Source organism: Microchirus variegatus (assembly GCF_963457635.1).
Source record: "Microchirus variegatus genome assembly, chromosome: 2".
NCBI classification, from domain to species: Eukaryota; Metazoa; Chordata; class Actinopteri; order Pleuronectiformes; family Soleidae; genus Microchirus; species Microchirus variegatus.
The window spans coordinates 33,356,773-33,373,902 of NC_139803.1; the positions used below are offsets into that span (position 1 = coordinate 33,356,773).

Genomic DNA, 17,130 nt, shown 5'->3' on the forward strand with positions numbered 1-17,130 from the left:
GGGAGGAAAGGGTACAAGGGCAAGTGCATTATGTTACAAAGTAAAAACGGAACAGGCAACAAATATCAAATCAGCAAATCACACAGCAGTGAACATTTCCAATATAATAGATAAAATACACGTGTATGAACAATTACGTGAATACTTCTAAGAAGGTCTTTTCACCCAAGTCAAGTCCAGTAGTTTCATACTCACTTGATTACATTCTGTTCATTTCATTTTGTTGTTGTTGGCATCATCAGAAGTTCTACTGGACCCGTGTCGGACGTGGTGCCCCTCCTCCACCTGCCAGGCCGTGTGCCAACTCAAAGAATCGGATTCTCCAACGATGCCACAGCTGGTCCAGTGCGCCGTCTGTGCCCTCGAGTTCTGCTCAGCCTGCAAAGCGAGCTGGCACCCGGGGCAGGCCTGCCAGGAGAACAACCTGTCCATTACATCCTTCCTACCAGGAGAAAACAGGTACTGCTTTCTGTCTGTGTGTCAATGTTCATGTCGTTTGAATTTCATCCCTCTTTGAAAAAGCGGCTTTAAATCATGAGTTAAAAATGGAGAGGATTGTCAGAAAGAAATGTTATTTCAAGTTCAAAATTCATTTGGAAAAACCACAAAAAAATGTATTTCTATGAATAACATGGAACAACAGCTTAAGAAACAACTGTCAAGTAATGACTTAGATTGAAAGACTTGGCAACAAAGCAGCTGTGCGGAAGTTAGAATGGGCTTAGTTTGCTTTTTAAGTATCTTACATCTAAAACTTAACTTTCCTTTTTTTGCTGAGTGAGAGCTTTAAAAGCAGAACAAGAACATCATATACTCCTTTAAGCAAATTTAGAGCAGTCATTTCCATTCTGGCCTCACAGTTGTCAGATCATGCCGTGTGAATAGATGTGCACATAATATATATTGCTCTCAATTCATAGCAGATAAAATTGCCTGGAAATGAATGGACTTGTTTGACGTCAGAACGTCTAAATCCTTGTCTCCAGATTTCAGGAGGCAGACGCTCAGCCGCAGACTAAAGTTCAAGTTTCTGGTGGTGTTTTTTTTTTGTTTTTGTCTGAACTGAAGCTGTCAAACCTTTTAGCCCGCAGACTGTAAATATTGATTACTGCATTAAAGCAGCAACTCCTCTCTGGAATTATTCTTTTTAAATGTAATGCCGGGTATGAAACATATAAACTCATTATAGTCTCATTCTTCTAACCCCCCCCCCAGCTCTTTCTTTAAGAACGAAGAGGACGACGCACCAATCAAGCGCTGTCCTAAATGTAAAGTTTACATCGAGAGGGACGAGGGCTGTGCACAGATGATGTGCAAGAACTGCAAACACGCCTTCTGCTGGTACTGTCTGGAGTCTCTGGATGTGAGTCGGTCATTTTGCATTTTCTTTATCCCTTTACTTGTGAATTGTGTGATAACAATTGTTTTGATTATCAGGAAATTGTAGCCTAACCTTGGTGTTGATAAGAAAGGAATAAAATCCACTAGAAAATCTGGAAATGACAGCCTGAGGCAGACTTGGATTAGAGTGACTGATGAAACCAGAGGCCTTACATTATCTTAATTGTGTGAGAGCAAATGACTAAAGACCGCAGATCATTTAAAAAGCAATTTTCTCTCCACGGCTGTCCATGTCTTTCAGGCTGCTAATGGTCAGTCTTTATCTGTGTTCTGTGACAGGACGACTTCCTTCTCATCCACTATGACAAAGGGCCGTGTCGAAACAAACTGGGCCACTCCAGGGCGTCCGTTATTTGGCACAGGACACAGGTGAGAGAACCGTCCTCCTCGCCCCTCCTGGCCACCGCCGTCTAAACAATCACTCAGGTTCCACCCACACTCATGCTGCTGCATGTGGCTTTCCACGTGTTCTCTGGTCCTGCCTGTTTCTCTCTCTCTGGCTCAGTCACACTTAGCAGTGATCTGTTATTATCTTGACAGCACAATAGGAAAAGAGGGCAGTTTGATCTGCACGCAGCGGCAAGTGTTCGCTGGTCAATTTTCTGCTGTTTCCACCTGAGCCTATTATGTACAGCTGTTGCAAAAACATTTATGTAACAGGTCACATATATAGGGCGAAAGGAGTTCAGTGAGTTGTCTTTCAACTGGAAGGTTGTGGGTTTGGGTCCTGGCTTACCGTTACTCATGTCAGCTGTGCTAGCAGTGAGTGAATGCAGGGTCCCCGCAGATCCTTCTTAGTCTTAAAATGTTACAAATGTAATTATTGATATTCAAGGTCTTATGAAGTCTTAAAAAGTCTGGAATTTTATGAACATTTAATGTTTAACATTCAAGTGTAATGTTTTATTTTACCTGTATTTAATATCCCGACTTGCCGTTTGTAGCTGTGACCATGACCACCGTCGTTTAAACGAAGAACACAGTTTGCGCTGAGGAAGGTGAACTATGTGCAAAGGTAAATTTAACGAAAAGGTGCCTGGAAGAGGACAAATATTGTGACTGGCAGCGACGTGAATGAGGCACGATGTGAACTTTGTTGCAAACACGACAAATGACAATGTGATTAATTGTAATTAAATATTTAACATAGTGTTGTCCAAAAAATGTCAAAAACGTCATAGTATGTCGTCCAAAAGGGTCAACAATTTGATAGTATAGTATGTCATCCAAAAATTGTCAAAAAAAGTCATAGTATCAAAATTGGTAATAAAAGTCATACTTAAGTATGTCATTCAAAAATGGTCAAAAACGTCATAGTATAGTATGTCATCCAAAAATAGTCAAAAATGGTCTAAACGTCATAGTATAGTATGTCGTCCAAAAATGGTCAAAAATGTCATAGTATAGTATGTCGTTCAAAAATGGTCAAAAACGTCATAGTATAGTATGTCGTTCAAAAATGGTCAAAAACGTCATAGTATAGAATGCCGTCCAAAAATGGTCAAAAACGTCATAGTATAGTATGTCGTCCAAAAATTGTCAAAAACGTCATAGTATAGAATGCCATCCAAAAATGGTCAAAAACGTCATAGTATAGTATGTCGTCCAAAAATGGTCAAAAACGTCATAGTATAGTATGTCGTCCAAAAATGGTCAATAACGTCATAGTATAGTATGTCGTCCAAAAATGGTCAAGAACGTCATAGTATAGCATGTCGTCCAAAAATGGTCAAAAACATCATAGTATAGTATGTCGTCCAAAAATGGTCAAAAACGTCATAGTATAGTATGTCGTCCAAAAATGGTCAAAAATGGACAAAAACGTCATAGTATAGTATGTCATCCAAAAATGGCAAAAAAGTCATAGTATAGTATGTCGTCCAAAAATTGTCAAAATTGGTCAAAAACGTCATAGTATAGTATGTCGTCCAAAAATGGTCAAAAACGTCATAGTATAGTATGTCGTCCAAAAATGATCAAAAATGGTCAAAAACATCATAGTATAGTATGTCGTCCAAAAATGGTCAAAAACATCATAGTATAGTGTGTCGTCCAAAAATGGCCAAAAAGTCATAGTATAGTATGTCGTCCAAAAATGGTCAAAAACGTCATAGTATAGTATGTCGTCCAAAAATGGTCAAAAACATCATAGTATAGTATGTCGTCCAAAATTGGTCAAAAACGTCATAGTATAGTATGTCGTCCAAAATGGTCAAAAACATCATAGTATAGTATGTCGTCCAAAAATGGTAAAAAACATCATAGTATAGTATGTCGTCCATAAATGGTCAAAAACGTCATAGTATAGTATGTCGTCCAAAAATGGTCAAAAATGGACAAAAACGTCATAGTATAGTATGTCGTCCAAAAATGGTCAAAAACGTCATAGTATAGTATGTCGTCCAAAAATGGTCAAAGACATCATAGTATAGTATGTCGTCCAAAAATGGTCAAAAACGTCATAGTATAGTTTGTCGTCCAAAAATAGTCAAAAACGTCATAGTATAGTATGTCGTCCAAAAATGGTCAAAAACGTCATAGTATAGCATGTCGTCCAAAAATGGTCAAAAACATCATAGTATAGTATGTCATCCAAAAATGGTCAAAACGTCATAGTATAGTATGTCGTCCAAAAATGGTCAAAAACGTCATAGTATAGTATGTCGTCCAAAAATGGTCAAAAATGGACAAAAACGTCATAGTATAGTATGTCGTCCAAAAATGGTCAAAAACATCATAGTATAGTATGTCGTCCAAAAATGGTCAAAAACGTCATAGTATAGTATGTCGTCCAAAAATGGTCAAAAACGTCATAGTATAGTATGTCGTCCAAAAATGGTCAAAAACGTCATATTATAGTATGTCGTCCAAAAATAGTCAAAAACGTCATAGTATAGTATGTCGTCCAAAAATGGTCAAAAACGTCATAGTATAGTATGTCGTCCAAAAATGGTCAAAAACGTCATAGTATAGTATGTCGTCCAAAAATGGTCAAAAACATCATAGTAGTATGTCGTCCAAAAATGGTAAAAAACATCATAGTATAGTATGTTGTCCAAAAATGGTCAAAAACATCATAGTATAGTATGTCGTCCAAAAATGGTCAAAAACATCATAGTATAGTATGTCGTCCAAAAATGGTCAAAAATGGACAAAAACGTCATAGTATAGTATGTCGTCCAAAAATGGTCAAAAACATCATAGTATAGTATGTCGTCCAAAAATGGTCAAAAACGTCATAGTATAGTATGTCGTCCAAAAATGGTCAAAAACGTCATAGTATAGTATGTCGTCCAAAAATGGTCAAAAACGTCATATTATAGTATGTCGTCCAAAAATAGTCAAAAACGTCATAGTATAGTATGTCGTCCAAAAATGGTCAAAAACGTCATAGTATAGTATGTCGTCCAAAAATGGTCAAAAACGTCATAGTATAGTATGTCGTCCAAAAATGGTCAAAAACATCATAGTAGTATGTCGTCCAAAAATGGTAAAAAACATCATAGTATAGTATGTCGTCCATAAATGGTCAAAAACGTCATAGTATAGTATGTCGTCCAAAAATGGTCAAAAACGTCATAGTATAGTATGTCGTCCAAAAATGGTCAAAAATGTCATAGTATAGTATTTCGTCCAAAAATGGTCAAAAATTTGAAAAAATGTCATAGTATAGTATGTCGTCCAAAAATGGTCAAAAATGTGAAAAAATGTCATAGTATAGTATGTCATCCTAAAATGGTAAAAAAAGTCATAGTATAGTATGTGGTCCAAAAATGGTCAATAACGTCATAGTATGTCGTCCAAAAATGGTCAAGAACGTCATAGTATAGCATGTCGTCCAAAAATGGTCAAAAACATCATAGTATAGTATGTCGTCCAAAAATGGTCAAAAACGTCATAGTATAGTATGTCGTTCAAAAATGGTCAAAAACGTCATAGTATAGTATGTTGTCCAAAAATGGTCAAAAACATCATAGTATAGTATGTCGTCCAAAAATGGTCAAAACATCATAGTATAGTATGTCGTCCAAAAATGGTCAAAAATGGATAAAAACGTCATAGTATAGTATGTCGTCCATAAATGGTCAAAAACGTCATAGTATAGTATGTCGTCCAAAAATGGTCAAAAATGTCATAGTATAGTATTTCGTCCAAAAATGGTCAAAAATTTGAAAAATGTCATAGTATAGTATGTCGTCCAAAAATGGTCAAAAATTTGAAAAAATGTCATAGTATAGTATGTCATCCTAAAATGGTAAAAAAAGTCATAGTATAGTATGTGGTCCAAAAATGGTCAATAACGTCATAGTATGTCGTCCAAAAATGGTCAAGAACGTCATAGTATAGCATGTCGTCCAAAAATGGTCAAAAACATCATAGTATAGTATGTCATCCAAAAATGGTCAAAACGTCATAGTATAGTATGTCGTCCAAAAATGGTCAAAAACTTCATAGTATAGTATGTCGTCCAAAAATGATCAAAACGTCATAGTATAGTATGTCGTTCAAAAATGGTCAAAAACGTCATAGTATAGTATGTTGTCCAAAAATGGTCAAAAACATCATAGTATAGTATGTCGTCCAAAAATGGTCAAAAACATCATAGTATAGTATGTCGTCCAAAAATGGTCAAAAATGGATAAAAACGTCATAGTATAGTATGTCGTCCAAAAATGGTCAAAAACATCATAGTAAAGTATGTCGTCCAAAAATGGTCAAAAACGTCATAGTATAGTATGTCGTCCAAAAATGGTCAAAAACGTCATAGTATAGTATGTCATCCAAAAATGGCAAAAAAGTCATAGTATAGTATGTCGTCCAAAAATTGTCAAAATTGGTCAAAAACGTCATAGTATAGTATGTCGTCCAAAAATGGTCAAAAACGTCATAGTATAGTATGTTGTCCAAAAATGGTCAAAAACATCATAGTATAGTATGTCGTCCAAAAATGGTCAAAAACATCATAGTATAGTATGTCGTCCAAAAATGGTCAAAAACGTCATAGTATAGTATGTCGTCCAAAAATGGTCAAAAAAATCATAGTATAGTATGTCGTCCAAAAATGGTCAAAAACGTCATAGTAAAGTATGTCGTTCAAAAATGGTCAAAAACGTCATAGTATAGTATGTCGTCCAAAAATGGTCAAAAACATCATAGTATAGTATGTCATCCTAAAATGGTAAAAAAAAGTCATAGTATAGTATGTCGTCCAAAAATGGTCAATAACGTTATAGTATAGTATGTCGTCCAAAAATGGTCAAAAATGTCATAGTATAGTATGTCATCCAAAAATGGAAAAAAAGTCATAGTATAGTTTGTCCTCCAAAAATGGTCAAAATTGGTCAAAAACGTCATAGTATAGTATGTCGTCCAAAAATGGTCAAAAACATCATAGTATAGTATGACGCCAAAAAATTGTTAAAATTGGTCAAAAACTTCATAGTATAGTATGTCGTCCAAAAATGGTCAAAAACATCATAGTATAGTATGTCGTCCAAAAATGGTCAAAATTGGTCAAAAACGTCATAGTATAGTATGTCGTCCAAAAATGGTCAAAAACATCATACTATAGCATGTCGTCCAAAAATGTTCAAAAACATCATAGTATAGTATGTCGTTCAAAAATGGTCAAAAACGTCATAGTATAGTATGTCGTCCAAAAATGGTCAAAAATGGACAAAAACGTCATAGTATAGTATGTCGTTCAAAAATGGTCAAAAATGGTCAAAAACGTTATAGTATAGTATGTCGTTCAAAAATGGTCAAAAACGTCATAGTATAGTATGTCGTCCAAAAATGGTCAAAAACGTCATAGTATAGTATGTCGTCCAAAAATGGTCAAAAACGTCATAGTATAGTATGTCGTTCAAAAATGGTCAAAAAGTCATAGTACAGTATGTCGTCCAAAAATGGTCAAAAATGTCATAGTATAGTATGTCGTCCAAAAATGGTCAAAAACGTTATAGTACAGTATGTCGTCCAAAAATGGTCAATAACGTCATAGTATAGCATGTCGGCCAAAAATGGTCAAAAACGTCATAGTATAGTATGTCGTCCAAAAATGGTCAAAAACATCATAGTATAGTATGTCGTCCAACAATGGTCAAAAATGCTAGTATTTAAGGACCACGCTGGATCTTTAATGACTCTGCCGTGCATGGGATTTGAACCCCAGCCATCCACACCAAAGTCTGTGGATTATACCACTGAGCTATACCAGAGAACAATGGCTTCACTGTCATATATCGTTTGTCGTACAGATATTGACCACTTGAAAAGAAAAAAAAAATTTGGTTCAAAATCTGTCTCCGAAAATGGTCAAAAACGTCATAGTATAGTATGTCATCCAAAAATGCTCAAAAATGGTCAAAAACGTCATAGTATAGTATGTCGTCCAAAAATGGTCAAAAACGTCATAGTATAGTATGTCGTCCAAAAATGGTCAATAACGTCATAGTATAGCATGTCGTCCAAAAATGGTCAAAAACGTCATAGTATAGTATGTGGTCCAAAAATGGTCAAAAACATCATAGTATAGTATGTCGTCCAACAATGGTCAAAAATGCTAGTATTTAAGGACCACGCTGGATCTTTAATGACACTGCCGTGCATGGGATTTGAACCCCAGCCATCCACACCAAAGTCTGTGGATTATACCACTGAGCTATACCAGAGAATAATGACTTCACTGTCATATATCCTTTGTCGTACAGATATTGACCACTTGAAAAGAAAAAAAAAATTTGGTTCAAAATCTGTCTCCGAAAATGGTCAAAAAAGTCATAGTATAGTATGTCGTCTAAAAATGGCCAAAAAGTCATAGAATGGTATGTCGTCCTAAAAATGGTCAAAAATGGTCAAAAACATCATAGTATAGTATGTTGTCCAAAAATGGTCAAAAACGTCATAGTATAGTATGTCGTCCAAAAATGGTCAAAAACGTCATAGTATAGTATGTCGTCCAAAAATGGTCAAAAAAATCATAGTATAGTATGTCGTCCAAAAATGGTCAAAAACGTCATAGTAAAGTATGTCGTTCAAAAATGGTCAAAAACGTCATAGTATAGTATGTCGTCCAAAAATGGTCAAAAACATCATAGTATAGTATGTCGTCCAAAAATTGTCAAAAATTTGAAAAAATGTCATAGTATAGTATGTCATCCTAAAATGGTAAAAAAAGTCATAGTATAGTATGTCGTCCAAAAATGGTCAATAACGTCATAGTATAGTATGTCGTCCAAAAATGGTCAAGAACGTCATAGTATAGCATGTCGTCCAAAAATGGTCAAAAACATTATAGTATAGTATGTCGTCCAAAAATGGTCAAAAATGGACAAAAACGTCATAGTAAAGTATGTCGTCCAAAAATGGTCAAAAACGTCATAGTATAGTATGTCGTTCAAAAATGGTCAAAAACGTCATAGTATAGTATGTTGTTCAAAAATGGTCAAAAACGTCATAGTATAGTATGTCGTCCAAAGATGGTCAAAAACGTCATAGTATGGAATGCCGTCCAAAAATGGTCAAAAACGTCATAGTATAGTATGTCGTCCAAAGATGGTCAAAAACATCTTAGTATAGTATGTCGTCCAAAAATGGTCAAAAACGTCATAGTATAGTATGTCGTCCAAAAATGGTCAAAAATTGAAAAAAATGTCATAGTATAGTATGTCATCCTAAAATGGTAAAAAAAAGTCATAGTATAGTATGTCGTCCAAAAATGGTCAATAACATTATAGTATAGTATGTCGTCCAAAAATGGTCAAAAACGTCATAGTATAGTATGTCATCCAAAAATGGAAAAAAAGTCATAGTATAGTTTGTCCTCCAAAAATGGTCAAAATTGGTCAAAAACGTCATAGTATAGTATGTCGCCAAAAAATGGTTAAAATTGGTCAAAAACTTCATAGTATAGTATGTCGTCCAAAAATGGTCAAAAACATCATAGTATAGTATGTCGTCCAAAAATGGTCAAAATTGGTCAAAAACGTCATAGTATAGTATGTCGTCCAAAAATGGTCAAAAACATCATACTATAGCATGTCGTCCAAAAATGTTCAAAAACATCATAGTATAGTATGTCGTTCAAAAATGGTCAAAAACGTCATAGTATAGTATGTCGTCCAAAAATGGTCAAAAATGGACAAAAACGTCATAGTATAGTATGTCGTTCAAAAATGGTCAAAAATGGTCAAAAACGTCATAGTATAGTATGTCGTTCAAAAATGGTAAAAAACGTCATAGTATAGTATGTCGTCCAAAAATCGTCAAAAACGTCATAGTAAAGTATGTGGTTCAAAAATGGTCAAAAACGTCATAGTATAGTATGTCTTCCAAAAATGGTCAAAAACATCATAGTATAGTATGTCGTCCAAAAATTGTCAAAAATTTGAAAAAATGTCATAGTAAAGTATGTCGTCCAAAAATGGTCAAAAACGTCATAGTATAGTATGTCATCCAAAAATGGTCAAAAACGTCATAGTAAAGTATGTGGTTCAAAAATGGTCAAAAACGTCATAGTATAGTATGTCTTCCAAAAATGGTCAAAAACATCATAGTATAGTATGTCGTCCAAAAATTGTCAAAAATTTGAAAAAATGTCATAGTAAAGTATGTCGTCCAAAAATGGTCAAAAACGTCATAGTAAAGTATGTGGTTCAAAAATGGTCAAAAACGTCATAGTATAGTATGTCGTCCAAAAATTGTCAAAAACGTCATAGTATAGTATGTCGTTCAAAAATGGTTAAAAACGTCATAGTATAGTATGTCGTCCAAAAATGGTCAAAAACGTCATAGTATAGTATGTCGTCCAAAAATGGTTAAAAACGTCATAGTATAGTATGTCGTCCAAAAATAGTCAAAAACGTCATAGTATAGTATGTCGTCCAAAAATGGTCAAAAATTGAAAAAATGTCATAGTATAGTATGTCATCCTAAAATGGTAAAAGTCATGGTATAGTATGTCGTCCAAAAATTGTCAAAAACATCATAGTATAGTATGTCGTTCAAAAATGGTCAAAAACGTCATAGTATAGTATGTCGTCCAAAAATGGTCAAAACGTCATAGTATAGTATGTCGTCCAAAAATGGTCATAAAACGTCATAGTTTAGTATGTCGTCCAAAAATGGTCAAAATAGTCAAAAACGTCATAGTATAGTATGTCGTCCAAAAATGGTCAAAAACGTCATAGTATAGTATGTCGTCCAAAAATGGTCAAAACATCATAGTATAGTATGTCGTCCAAAAATGGTCAAAAACATCATAGTATAGTATGTCGTTCAAAAATGGTCAAAAACGTCATAGTATAGTATGTCGTCCAAAAATGGTCAAAAACATCATAGTATAGTATGTCGTCCAAAAATGGTCAAAAACGTCATAGTATAGTATGTCGTCCAAAAATGGTCAAAAATTGAAAAAAATGTCATAGTATAGTATGTCGTCCAAAAATGGTCAAAAATTGAAAAAAATGTCATAGTATAGTATGTCGTCCAAAAATGGTCAAAAACGTCATAGTATAGTATGTCGTCCAAAAATTGTCAAAAACATCATAGTATAGTATGTCGTTCAAAAATGGTAAAAAACGTCATAGTATAGTATGTCGTCCAAAGATGGTCAAAAATTGAAAAAAATGTCATAGTATAGTATGTCATCCTAAAATGGTAAAAAAAAGTCATAGTAAAGTATGTCGTCCAAAAATGGTCAATAACGTCATAGTATAGTATGTCGTCCAAAAATTGTCAAAAACATCATAGTATAGTATGTCGTTCAAAAATGGTCAAAAACGTCATAGTATAGTATGTCGTCCAAAGATGGTCAAAAACATCTTAGTATAGTATGTCGTCCAAAAATGGTCAAAAACGTCATAGTATAGTATGTCGTCCAAAAATGGTCAAAAATTGAAAAAAATGTCATAGTATAGTATGTCATCCTAAAATGGTAAAAAAAAGTCATAGTATAGTATGTCGTCCAAAAATGGTCAATAACGTCATAGTATAGCATGTCGTCCAAAAATGGTCAAAAACATCATAGTATAGTATGTCGTTCAAAAATGGTCAAAAACGTCATAGTATAGTATGTCGTCCAAAAATGGTCAAAAATGGACAAAAACGTCATAGTATAGTATGTTGTTCAAAAATGGTCAAAAATGGTCAAAAACGTCATAGTATAGTATGTCGTTCAAAAATGGGCAAAAACGTCATAGTATAGTATGTCGTCCAAAAATGGTCAAAAACGTCATAGTAAAGTATGTGGTTCAAAAATGGTCAAAAACGTCATAGTATAGTATGTCTTCCAAAAATGGTCAAAAACATCATAGTATAGTATGTCGTCCAAAAATTGTCAAAAATTTGAAAAAATGTCATAGTAAAGTATGTCGTCCAAAAATGGTCAAAAACGTCATAGTAAAGTATGTGGTTCAAAAATGGTCAAAAACGTCATAGTATAGTATGTCGTCCAAAAATAGTCAAAAACGTCATAGTATAGTATGTCGTCCAAAAATGGTCAAAAACGTCATAGTATAGTATGTCGTCCAAAAGTGGTTAAAAACGTCATAGTATAGTATGTCGTCCAAAAATAGTCAAAAACGTCATAGTATAGTATGTCGTCCAAAAATGGTCAAAAATTGAAAAAATGTCATAGTATAGTATGTCGTCCAAAAATTGTCAAAAACATCATAGTATAGTATGTCGTTCAAAAATGGTCAAAAACGTCATAGTATAGTATGTCGTCCAAAAATGGTCAAAACGTCATAGTATAGTATGTCGTCCAAAAATGGTCATAAAACGTCATAGTTTAGTATGTCGTCCAAAAATGGTCAAAATAGTCAAAAACGTCATAGTATAGTATGTCGTCCAAAAATGGTCAAAAACGTCATAGTATAGTATGTCGTCCAAAAATGGTCAAAACATCATAGTATAGTATGTCGTCCAAAAATTGTCAAAAACATCATAGTATAGTATGTCGTTCAAAAATGGTCAAAAACGTCATAGTATAGTATGTCGTCCAAAAATGGTCAAAAACATCATAGTATAGTATGTCGTCCAAAAATGGTCAAAAACGTCATAGTATAGTATGTCGTCCAAAAATGGTCAAAACGTCATAGTATAGTATGTCGTCCAAAAATGGTCATAAAACGTCATAGTTTAGTATGTCGTCCAAAAATGGTCAAAATAGTCAAAAACGTCATAGTATAGTATGTCGTCCAAAAATGGTCAAAAACGTCATAGTATAGTATGTCGTCCAAAAATGGTCAAAACATCATAGTATAGTATGTCGTCCAAAAATTGTCAAAAACATCATAGTATAGTATGTCGTTCAAAAATGGTCAAAAACGTCATAGTATAGTATGTCGTCCAAAAATGGTCAAAAACATCATAGTATAGTATGTCGTCCAAAAATGGTCAAAAACGTCATAGTATAGTATGTCGTCCAAAAATGGTCAAAAATTGAAAAAAATGTCATAGTATAGTATGTCGCCCAAAAATGGTCAAAAATTGAAAAAAATGTCATAGTATAGTATGTCGTCCAAAAATGGTCAAAAACGTCATAGTATAGTATGTCGTCCAAAAATTGTCAAAAACATCATAGTATAGTATGTCGTTCAAAAATGGTAAAAAACGTCATAGTATAGTATGTCGTCCAAAGATGGTCAAAAATTGAAAAAAATGTCATAGTATAGTATGTCATCCTAAAATGGTAAAAAAGTCATCGTATAGCATGTCGTCCAAAAATGTTCAAAAACATCATAGTATAGTATGTCGTTCAAAAATGGTCAAAAATGTCATAGTATAGTATGTCGTCCAAAAATGGTCAAAAATGGACAAAAACGTCATAGTATAGTATGTTGTTCAAAAATGGTCAAAAATGGTCAAAAACGTCATAGTATAGTATGTCGTTCAAAAATGGTCAAAAACGTCATAGTATAGTATGTCGTCCAAAAATGGTCAAAAACGTCATAGTAAAGTATGTGGTTCAAAAATGGTCAAAAACGTCATAGTATAGTATGTCTTCCAAAAATGGTCAAAAACATCATAGTATAGTATGTCGTCCAAAAATTGTCAAAAATTTGAAAAAATGTCATAGTAAAGTATGTCGTCCAAAAATGGTCAAAAACGTCATAGTAAAGTATGTGGTTCAAAAATGGTCAAAAACGTCATAGTATAGTATGTCGTCCAAAAATAGTCAAAAACGTCATAGTATAGTATGTCGTCCAAAAATGGTCAAAAACGTCATAGTATAGTATGTCGTCCAAAAATGGTTAAAAACGTCATAGTATTGTATGTCGTCCAAAAATAGTCAAAAACGTCATAGTATAGTATGTCGTCCAAAAATGGTCAAAAATTGAAAAAATGTCATAGTATAGTATGTCATCCTAAAATGGTAAAAGTCATGGTATAGTATGTCGTCCAAAAATTGTCAAAAACATCATAGTATAGTATGTCGTTCAAAAATGGTCAAAAACGTCATAGTATAGTATGTCGTCCAAAAATGGTCAAAACGTCATAGTATAGTATGTCGTCCAAAAATGGTCATAAAACGTCATAGTTTAGTATGTCGTCCAAAAATGGTCAAAATAGTCAAAAACGTCATAGTATAGTATGTCGTCCAAAAATGGGCAAAAACGTCATAGTATAGTATGTCGTCCAAAAATGGTCAAAACATCATAGTATAGTATGTCGTCCAAAAATTGTCAAAAACATCATAGTATAGTATGTCGTTCAAAAATGGTCAAAAACGTCATAGTATAGTATGTCGTCCAAAAATGGTCAAAAACATCATAGTAATGTATGTCGTCCAAAAATGGTCAAAAACGTCATAGTATAGTATGTCTTCCAAAAATGGTCAAAAATTGAAAAAAATGTCATAGTATAGTATGTCGTCCAAAAATGGTCAAAAATTGAAAAAAATGTCATAGTATAGTATGTCGTCCAAAAATGGTCAAAAACGTCATAGTATAGTATGTCGTCCAAAAATTGTCAAAAACATCATAGTATAGTATGTCGTCCAAAAATGGTCAAAAATGGACAAAAACGTCATAGTATAGTATGTCGTCCAAAAATGGTCAATAACGTCATAGTATAGCATGTCGTCCAAAAATGGTCAAAAACATCATAGTATAGTATGTCGTTCAAAAATGGTCAAAAACGTCATAGTATAGTATGTCGTCCAAAAATGGTCAAAAATGGACAAAAACGTCATAGTATAGTATGTTGTTCAAAAATGGTCAAAAATGGTCAAAAACGTCATAGTATAGTATGTCGTTCAAAAATGGGCAAAAACGTCATAGTATAGTATGTCGTCCAAAAATGGTCAAAAACGTCATAGTAAAGTATGTGGTTCAAAAATGGTCAAAAACGTCATAGTATAGTATGTCTTCCAAAAATGGTCAAAAACATCATAGTATAGTATGTCGTCCAAAAATTGTCAAAAATTTGAAAAAATGTCATAGTAAAGTATGTCGTCCAAAAATGGTCAAAAACGTCATAGTAAAGTATGTGGTTCAAAAATGGTCAAAAACGTCATAGTATAGTATGTCGTCCAAAAATAGTCAAAAACGTCATAGTATAGTATGTCGTCCAAAAATGGTCAAAAACGTCATAGTATAGTATGTCGTCCAAAAATGGTCAAAAACGTCATAGTAAAGTATGTGGTTCAAAAATGGTCAAAAACGTCATAGTATAGTATGTCGTCCAAAAATAGTCAAAAACGTCATAGTATAGTATGTCGTCCAAAAATGGTCAAAAATTGAAAAAATGTCATAGTATAGTATGTCATCCTAAAATGGTAAAAGTCATGGTATAGTATGTCGTCCAAAAATTGTCAAAAACATCATAGTATAGTATGTCGTTCAAAAATGGTCAAAAACGTCATAGTATAGTATGTCGTCCAAAAATGGTCAAAACGTCATAGTATAGTATGTCGTCCAAAAATGGTCATAAAACGTCATAGTTTAGTATGTCGTCCAAAAATGGTCAAAACATCATAGTATAGTATGTCGTCCAAAAATTGTCAAAAACATCATAGTATAGTATGTCGTCCAAAAATGGTCAAAAACATCATAGTATAGTATGTCGTCCAAAAATGGTCAAAAACATCATAGTATAGTATGTCGTCCAAAAATTGTCAAAAACATCATAGTATAGTATGTCGTCCAAAAATGGTCAAAAACATCATAGTATAGTATGTCGTCCAAAAATGGTCAAAAATTGAAAAAAATGTCATAGTATAGTATGTCGCCCAAAAATGGTCAAAAATTGAAAAAAATGTCATAGTATAGTATGTCGTCCAAAAATGGTCAAAAACGTCATAGTATAGTATGTCGTCCAAAAATTGTCAAAAACATCATAGTATAGTATGTCGTTCAAAAATGGTAAAAAACGTCATAGTATAGTATGTCGTCCAAAGATGGTCAAAAATTGAAAAAAATGTCATAGTATAGTATGTCATCCTAAAATGGTAAAAAAAAGTCATAGTATAGCATGTCGTCCAAAAATGTTCAAAAACATCATAGTATAGTATGTCGTTCAAAAATGGTCAAAAACGTCATAGTATAGTATGTCGTCCAAAAATGGTCAAAAATGGACAAAAACGTCATAGTATAGTATGTTGTTCAAAAATGGTCAAAAATGGTCAAAAACGTCATAGTATAGTATGTCGTTCAAAAATGGTCAAAAACGTCATAGTATAGTATGTCGTCCAAAAATGGTCAAAAACGTCATAGTAAAGTATGTGGTTCAAAAATGGTCAAAAACGTCATAGTATAGTATGTCTTCCAAAAATGGTCAAAAACATCATAGTATAGTATGTCGTCCAAAAATTGTCAAAAATTTGAAAAAATGTCATAGTAAAGTATGTCGTCCAAAAATGGTCAAAAAAGTCATAGTAAAGTATGTGGTTCAAAAATGGTCAAAAACGTCATAGTATAGTATGTCGTCCAAAAATAGTCAAAAACGTCATAGTATAGTATGTCGTCCAAAAATGGTCAAAAACGTCATAGTATGTCGTCCAAAAATGGTTAAAAACGTCATAGTATTGTATGTCGTCCAAAAATAGTCAAAAACGTCATAGTATAGTATGTCGTCCAAAAATGGTCAAAAATTGAAAAAATGTCATAGTATAGTATGTCATCCTAAAATGGTAAAAGTCATGGTATAGTATGTCGTCCAAAAATTGTCAAAAACATCATAGTATAGTATGTCGTTCAAAAATGGTCAAAAACGTCATAGTATAGTATGTCGTCCAAAAATGGTCAAAACGTCATAGTATAGTATGTCGTCCAAAAATGGTCATAAAACGTCATAGTTTAGTATGTCGTCCAAAAATGGTCAAAATAGTCAAAAACGTCATAGTATAGTATGTCATCCAAAAATGGTCAAAAACGTCATAGTATAGTATGTCGTCCAAAAATGGTCAAAACATCATAGTATAGTATGTCGTCCAAAAATTGTCAAAAACATCATAGTATAGTATGTCGTTCAAAAATGGTCAAAAACGTCATAGTATAGTATGTCGTCCAAAAATGGTCAAAAACATCATACTATAGTATGTCGTCCAAAAATGGTCAAAAACGTCATAGTATAGTATGTCGTCCAAAAATGGTCAAAAATTGAAAAAAATGTCATAGTATAGTATGTCGTCCAAAAATGGTCAAAAATTGAAAAAAATGTCATAGTATAGTATGTCGTCCAAAAATGGTCAAAAACGTCATAGTATAGTATGTCGTCCAAAAA

At 33.3% G+C, this 17,130-nt stretch overlaps 1 protein-coding gene across 1 annotated transcript in view; it reads left to right on the forward strand.

Moving 5' to 3' along the window:
* rnf144aa (ring finger protein 144aa) overlaps window positions 1-17,130 on the forward strand; it is a 45,455-nt gene that overhangs the window by 18,736 nt on the left and 9,589 nt on the right. The window contains exons 5-7 of the mRNA XM_083910299.1: window positions 243-459; window positions 1,216-1,363; window positions 1,681-1,770. Coding sequence (XP_083766425.1) covers window positions 243-459; window positions 1,216-1,363; window positions 1,681-1,770 — 455 coding nt within the window. The remainder of the gene's footprint in view (window positions 1-242; window positions 460-1,215; window positions 1,364-1,680; window positions 1,771-17,130) is intronic.